At 37.0% G+C, this 8,400-nt stretch overlaps 1 protein-coding gene across 1 annotated transcript in view; it reads right to left on the bottom strand.

The window, feature by feature from the left end:
• Window positions 1-3,007: 3,007 nt before the first annotated feature.
• The window catches only part of LOC306875964 (receptor activity-modifying protein 1-like), a 29,685-nt gene continuing 24,292 nt past the window's right edge, over window positions 3,008-8,400 (bottom strand). The window contains exon 3 of the mRNA XM_079426799.1: window positions 3,008-4,318. Coding sequence (XP_079282925.1) covers window positions 4,063-4,318 — 256 coding nt within the window. The 3' untranslated portion in view covers window positions 3,008-4,062. The remainder of the gene's footprint in view (window positions 4,319-8,400) is intronic.

The raw sequence follows: 8,400 nt of genomic DNA, 5'->3' as shown, positions 1-8,400 counted from the left end.
GCCAGCTATTAACCTTATTTTACATGACAGGAACTATATCTTCTAGCTCCATAAGATATGTTTAGTAAATGTCTGTTGTTTCTATATGTGTATTTGTGTGTGTGTGTGTGTGTGTAAATTTATATGTATAGTATGTATAACATACTTTTTAGCCATGACTACATTCTAACCCAAGGTCAATGAAAAAAAAGTGGATGTGGCAACATTTCTGCAATATGATACACATTTCGTATCACTTTCAAAGTGAAATGTGAAATAAGTACTAAAAGCCAGTTTTATCCTAAACAGATTAATGTGAATCTGTCAGTGTTTTATGTTACATGCATCGCAGCTATTTGAAAATAAAATATCCAGTGATTGGTACTTAAATGTTATTTTTCTGAAATAATGTACCACCTAAATTTAACCCTGCTCTAAACCTAATTGATAGTGATAGCAAAGGCGAAGTGAGAGAAAAACATTTGCAACCATGCCATTTCAGCTTGCTTCTACAAGTTCTTAATTGATATATTTAATTGTGAGTCGTACCCAAGCACTCAGCATCACAAATGCAATGCTGTATCAGGTGAGCCACCGAGCAAGTTTACTGTCAGAAAAGCCATACATGTAGAGCTGGTTATGCAATGCAAATGTCCTAAATGTACTGTATATGAATGTATATGTTTCAGAATCATGCACTATGATGAAAGTATTTTGAGGTCATCACAGTATTGTGCAAGAAACTGTGCAAAAATTCTATGCAAAAATGCATATAAAGGCATTTGGAAACAGGGCCGTTTCAAGATCCATCAAACTTTTTTAAGCAACATCCTTTGTAAAAGCTATTGGAGCTGGAAGCACCGCATCTGCTGGCACCAGACTTGTACGTCCTCTTTCACACATGGGTTTAGGATACACATTGCAATTACAGAGCCGCAAATGAAACCCCTATTTTCATTTTGTACTTTTAAGTAATTTCTGCAGTGGATAAGGTGCACAATCAGCCCGAGGTTGTCTAGAGTTATCAAAAAGTACAAAACAATGGTTCATCCGGTCTGAGTCTGGGGCTGGGTTATTGGTTTGCTAAAACAACATCAGATGGGGGAGTGTTCTGTAAAATCGTTTGAAAATCAGTTTGATAATGCTAGTTGTTTTGAAATGAACCCCTAAACTTTTAAAGAAATTATTTATTCATCTAACCCTATTCTCTTAATCGTTTTTGAATAATAAAAGAGTGAATTAGAACGTTAAAGTGGTTTGTAATGTGTGTGAGTGTCTAATTGCGGTTTAGTGAAAAGTGTTGTATTGTCCTTTACAGATTTCCTGTGCCCTCTCATTCCTTTGCGATAACAGCTTCTCTAATTGGTGCATTACTTACAGTAACACTCTGAGTGTAACTGAAAATAACTCCCTTGCAATGACTATTAGCTCCGGTGCAGCTCCAGAGATGGATGACGGGTTTGTCTCATTAGCGAGGAGTCTGTGAATATTCCTTATGTCATTCCGTTTACCCTTTCATCTAACAGAGAGGAATGTCCTTTCAAATATGACTCCAAATGCATGTATTTGAGGTGATTATTCCCCTCCCTCTCCATCAAGGTGATTAGACAACATTTTTAATTGCCTGTTATTAAAGTGATAAATAGCTCTTGCATCAAGTAGTGATCCATTAATCTCTGGGAAATGTGCCGTCAGTATTAAATGGCACTTCACTGTGCAGCTAAAAGGGAATCCTCCTATCGGCATGTATTAAATGGCATCTTGTGATATAGGATAAGATTTATTCAATACTCTGCACTTCGTACACAATCAATAAAGCATAAGAGGCCAGGGACAGCACATCTGAAATCCTTTATTGATTCCACATACATTTTATATAAGCCTTGAATGTTGCCCAAGAGAGATGAATTTCCCTGATATAGCACCAATAAATCAGCTCTTTGTTTACTCTGAAAAAATGATAGTTGTGTAAATGTTATGACCATTCATAATGTTATAACAGCCTGTTTTTGTAAAGTCTTGCCAATACTTTACGATTCTCACCAGGCAGATAAATGTGAATATTGAGGCATATGCAAGTCTGTGATAGAACCTTAAATCTCCCAGTAGAACTTTCATTGAACTGAATGAATTATAGTCGGATATAAGGATTTACACATTTTTACAAAACTTTGCCTGTGGTGTCCAAACAATTTGCATTCAAAGCACAGCGACATCCATTATCTGAGGAAAAGCATATGAATTGCTTATAGGGTCATCAGTTTTTTTAGAATTAATATATGAAAAATCGAATGCATAATTTAATATCTGACCATTTAAATAAAAGAATAAGAATCTGAGATCACTTAAATAGGAGTAATTCCTCATAGTTCTTCATTTGCCAGTCACTAATGTGTTCCTTCACAGTTAAGCTCGGTAAAGATTCCTGAAGGTTGTGATTTTTAGACATACAGTCGTAGGTGGAGAGGAAAGAAATTATGATTATTGAAAGTACTGTCATGTCTGAGTTGAGTTTAAGCTGAAATGAAATCACTGAGTTTAGTGATTTTTAAAAAGTTTTACTGTTGTGGTTAACCTGACTTTCATGAATAAGTTTGCCCTGTATTGTTGAAACCTTTATTACAAAACCAATGACAGTGACTCGCAGTGCGTTTCTGTTGTTTCCTTTGTCTCTTTTCTTTTTTAATGGAGTTAGGTGGGTTACTGTTTCAGGTTTACTAGCATAATGCTTTAAAATTTGCATTATAAAATAGTGGCACATAAGTGCGTTGGTGATGCAGGCAGTTATTTACAAGAATTTCTTATTCATCTTTGACATTACAAGACATTGCAAGACATCAAAATCATGCGCCATACACATCAAACTAGTTTAGTAAATAGACTGATCAATCATGTTGTAATTTAACAGCTAAACTTCTGGTGACCCATGACCACATGCCTACCTTTGTTACGGTTTGTTCACCTGACAGCATATGATGTGCTACAAAGCAAACCCCTAATGAGGGGAAATGTATGGAATAAAAGAGTTGAGGGATAAATGGCTTTATTATAACTGCAACAGAAATCAGATGCTTTGAAATTCAGCTGACATTAGAAATGTCTACTGTCTCTGTGCCACTGTCCAGTTCGCCACAGGCTTTAAAACCACTCACTGTGGGTACAGAGCTCCAGGGATACACATATATAGCTTAATAAAAGCAATTAGCAGAATCATGTGAATGAAAACATCCTTTTAGTGCTAATACATACATTCTCCACTACAGAAAGAAAATATTTTCCCTTGACATGACCTTATGACGAGAGCCCATTGATTTTATTCAATACTGAAACGTATCAATTTATCATATCTCTCCAAAATCTTGGATATTTTTTTATTTTGTACCAATGCAACTGACTTGTCTATGAAAGATACATTCACTTTAGATATTGGACAAAGCATTTGAATCTTTTACAGCTTTTTGAGTGTCTTACAATATCCAACGGTGATGTTCATTTTGGGGATCACTGATATTGTAAATATTATTGACATGTTCGTGGTTGTAGACCTCTTCTTTTCTTATTCTTCTTTCTTTAATCAACAAAAGAATACTAATCATGACTGACTGAATGAGTGTCATCATTTGACACAAAGCACATTTATGAGTGTGAAATGCATTGAGGTTGATGGGTGACAAAATGATTGTTCAATGTCCAAGGTTCACATGATGGTAAAGGTTTGTCAAACTTGTGGCAATAACAGTTGTCCTCCCTTTAGTTTGGTGTGTGTCCATCCAAGATGAAACTTATCCGTCATCATGATAATGACTTGCATCCAGACTGGAGATCTGTTTTACTGACAGAATGCTGGCATGACGAAACATTTTGTTGAAAACTACCTCAAAGAAATAGTGTTGAATGTTTTTGTCTGTATAAATGACTGGTATGTTATCTGTGTGCAGATAACACAGTGGCAGCGTTCACTATAAGTGTTTGGATATATAAGCACTTGATGAGAAACAAGTCTTTCTTAGTGTTTGCAGTCTGTGAAATGTCTCCTTCTCAATTGTTCAGTGTGGAGGTACTTGGTTAGTTTATCGTAGATGATTATACGATTCCCTCGCTGCGTTTACTCCTCCACACCACTAGAGCAGTCATGAGTAGCGTCACCACAATGGGCACCATGATAAAAGGACCCAAGATCCGATTGGGTGGATCATGAAGCAGCCGTCCAGACATCGAGCAGTCATGGAAGTAGTGCCTGTGCACCTGGATGAAGAATTCGTCCACCATTCGGTTGGGCCAGAAACAGTTCATCTTCAGAGCCACCAGGAATGTGCAGTTGGTCAGTTCTCCATAGGACCTTTAGGAGAGCAAACAGGAGAGTAATGTCAGTGGTTTGCATAAAATGGTGTTATACATTTTTAAAGTTTAACTCCTGTTTTCAAAGGAGTCAGGATAACAAGAAGGTGGTTTAAATGTGAAGTGTGTGTTTTTTTCTTTTTGATATTGAAATATTTTCTCCTGGCCTGTAGGAGGTAGGAGATGTTCAGAGCCAAGTATAGGAAAGCTGCTTGTAGGTTTATTTCTCAAAGAGTGCAAACAGTGTGGCACTTTCAAAACATTGCTCTTTTAGAGTGGTTCAGCATTCCAATTTTTAGCTTACTGCTACGGCCACTGGATGGGACAAACTGAGCTTTTTGCAAATGCAAAACAATTAAATGATTCACTGTTTCTGATTCGCTGGTCAAAACAGTGGAAATGCACCAAAACTCATTTACAAACCAATTGCCAATGTTTTCTTAAAAAATTAATCAATTAAGTTCTATCTACCATTAAATATTAATGTTCTAATATTATGCAAGACATTAGGTATGTGTGTAATATGTTCTTTTGCTAACTTATAGATTTTGTTTTGTGTGTTTGGCTAATCTAGCCAATAAGAGACAGCTATGCCTCCTTTTATTGTACAGTTGTGCAATTGTCTACATTACAGATGTCTACATTATAAAACTGATCCAACATCAGGTAAAAAAAAAATAATAAAAAAAATAATCCTATAGGCACTAGTTGATGGGTTCACTTAGATTGCGCCCTAGTGGCAACACTGTTGGCAACACTGGTTTAAATCAAGGCAAGGCAAGGCAAGTTTATTTATATAGCACATTTCATACACAATGGACCTGTTTGCTAAAACTTGGGGCGTGCCCCTGTCTGTAATGGTCAGAATTTAGAGTTGGTAGAGCGATTCACGACTAGAACCTCCCTTCTAGCGTTTCACATTCTCTCAGTATTTATACATTCAAGTGCACTAATTACCTCAGAGAATACCTTAGAGAATGCATTTTGTCCCTCCCGGACTGTGCACACCTCTCAATCTATAGATGTGCACTCATACACCTTTACACTTACAGGTGTACCTAAATTATGAAACCAGTTTTCTTCTGCTGGTGTCCCTCACTCATATCTGAATGAGTTCATCGCTCTCCCCCTCCCGCACTCCCTCCACTTACAGACAGTCCATAACCAGAAACCAAACAAATAGAACTCAGAGGTCCTACTTTAAACTGATTAACCAACACACTTGTCTTTCTTTGCCCACATTCTCTTTACCATCACAGCGCTTACTTTAGCCTTCAGTGCTTACTTTAGCCTTCAAAATTATATAAAATTGATTTAAAGTTAATTTAAAACAGTTGAGAATAGAAAATGATTATCACAGCAATAAAAACAACGAATAATAATCACAACAATAAAAACAAGGAAAATTATATAAAATGAAAGTACAGTGCAATCAGTTCGGACGTAACAGTGCTCATTCAACAAAAGCACAGTTAAACAGATGAGTTTTGAGTCAGGATTTAAACGTGGCTAATGTTTTAGCACATCTGATCTCTTCTAGAAGCTGGTTCCAACTGTGCGTGGCATAATAGTTAAATGCGGACTCCCCTTGTTTTGTGTGAACCCTTGGTGTTTCTAACTGACTCAGTCCTAATGATCTGAGTGGTCTGTTAGGTTTATATTCAGTGAGCATATCAGCAATATATGTTGGTCCTAGGGCATTTAGTGATTTATAAACGAGTAAAAGAACTTTAAAATCAATCCTAAATGTAACCAGAAGCCAGTGTAAGGACCTGAGGACTGGTGTGATATGCTCAGATTTTCTGGTTCTAGTCAGAATCCTGGCAGCAGCGTTCTGGATGAGCTGCAGCTGTCTAATGGTCTTCTTTGGAAGGCCTGTGAGGAGACATTACAATAAACCACCCTGCTGGTGATAAAGGCATGAACAAGTTTTTGAGATGATAGTATGCTGATTTAGTTACTGCTTTGACATGACTACTGAAAATAATGTCTGTCTCCAGAATCACACCAAGATTTTTTACTTGATTTTTAGTTGTTTGACCCCTAGAGTCAAGGTATGCATTCACCTTGAGAACTTCATCCTTGTTTCCAAATGAAATGACTTCAGTTTTTCTCCTTGTTTAACAGAAGAAAGTTTTGGCACATCCAACTGTTAATTTCATCAATGCATTGGCAGAGGGAGTCAATGGGGCTGTAGTCATTTGGAGATAAGGCTAGGTAAATCTGGGTATCATCAGCATAGCTGTGATAGGCAATTTGGTTCTTCCTCATTATCTGACTTAGTGGGAGCATATACAAGCTAAATGAGAGCAGTGCAAGAATTGAACCTTGTGGGACTCCGCATGTCATGAACGTCCACTTAGACTTATGTTCTCCTATACTCACATAATAACCTCTCCGTTCTAAGTATGACCTGAACCATTTGAGTACCATCCCGACCCAGTTTTCCAGTCTCTCTAGAAGTATGTTATGATCGACAGTGTCAAATGCAGCACTAAGATCTAGTAGTACCAGCACTGATATTTCGCCAGAATCAGAATGAAGGTGAATATCACTTATTATCTTAATGAGTGCTGGTTTGTCATTAATGAGTGCTGTGATGTGCTCGGAAACCAGATTGAAAATTGTCCAGATATCCATTTAAGTTTAAGTAGTTGTTCAGCTGATTAAAAACTACCTTTTCAATAATCATACTTATGAAAGGAAGATTTGATATTGGCCTATAGTTGCTCAATATGGTGTTATCAAGATTGCGCTTTTTCAGAAGGGGCTTAACAACTGCAGTTTGGAAAAGTCCCAGAAAGAAGTGAGGCGTTTAAGAGATCTGTTTCCAAGCAGTTAAACACACTTTTGAAAAAAGATGTGGGAAGTGTGTCAAGATAGCAGGTTGACGATTTAAGGTGCTGTACTATTTCTTCCAATATTTTGCTATCAATTGCTTCAAAAACAGACATATTTACTTATGTTTGAAATTGCGGTCAAACCTTTGTGACCTCTGCATAACTGGAAGATGTGCCAATCGCCTTTCTGATATTATTGATCTTCTCAGAAAAGAAGGAAGCAAACTCATTGCATTTGCTGTCGGAAAGCATTTCACTTTGGGGGGATTGTTAGTCTCTCAACAGTAACAAAAAGAGTGCGATTGTTGTTTAAGTTACTGTTTATAAGGTTTGAGTCTGTCTGTCTTAAGTTAAGTCTGTCTAGCTGTGGCTAGTTCTGCATTGAAAGCATGAAGGCTGTTTTTATAGATGCTATAGTGAATTTTGAGTTTAGTCTTCCGCCACATCCGCTCAGCTTTTCTGAACTGCTGTTGATTTTCTCCATGTTGGTTTTTATCTGCCATTCTTCTTGCAGATTTTCACGGGGGCAATATCAACAATAACATTCTTAACTTTTGAGTTAAAGGAATCAAGGAGAAGATCAACAGAAAATGTCTGCAGAAATGCTTGGTGTTGAAGATATAGCCTCCATAAATAGCACACTAGTGTTCTCGTTAATGCATCTTTTTCTGACAGAGACAGATCTAGATTCAGTGGTAACTGAGATCAATATATCAAAGCAAATACAGAAGTGATCAGATGGTGCTACATAATTAATAACAATGGATGAAATGTTTAGACCTCTACTGATGAGTAAATCTAGAGTGTGTCCATGATTGTGTGTGGGCCCATGCACATGCTGAATCAAGTCAAAAGTGTTTAAAACAGTTATAATTTCTTTAGTAGTTTTGATTTCTGCATTATCTATGTGAATATTGAAATCCCCTGCAATAGCAAAACAGTCAAACTCTGATGAAATCATTGATAATAGTTCTGTGAAATCTTCAACAAAGGCTGGAGAGTATTTTGGAGGCCTGTAAATAATGATAAACAAGAATACGCGGAGCACCTTTCAGCACAATACCTAGATATTCAAAAGACAAGTACTGACCAAATTACATTGATATACATCTTTAAAAAGAGCAGCTCCACATCCACCTCTCCTAACAGTCCTGCAGACACTTATAAAATTAAAGTTTGGAGGGGCTGTTTCATTTAGGACTGTTGCACTGCAGCTATCTTCTAGCCATGTTTTGGTTAGAAA

The sequence above is a fragment of the Barbus barbus genome (assembly GCF_936440315.1).
Source record: "Barbus barbus genome assembly, chromosome: 10".
Taxonomy (NCBI): domain Eukaryota; kingdom Metazoa; phylum Chordata; class Actinopteri; order Cypriniformes; family Cyprinidae; genus Barbus; species Barbus barbus.
The sequence above is the reverse complement of the archived record's forward strand: the minus strand, read 5'-3'. Positions and strand labels throughout refer to the sequence as shown.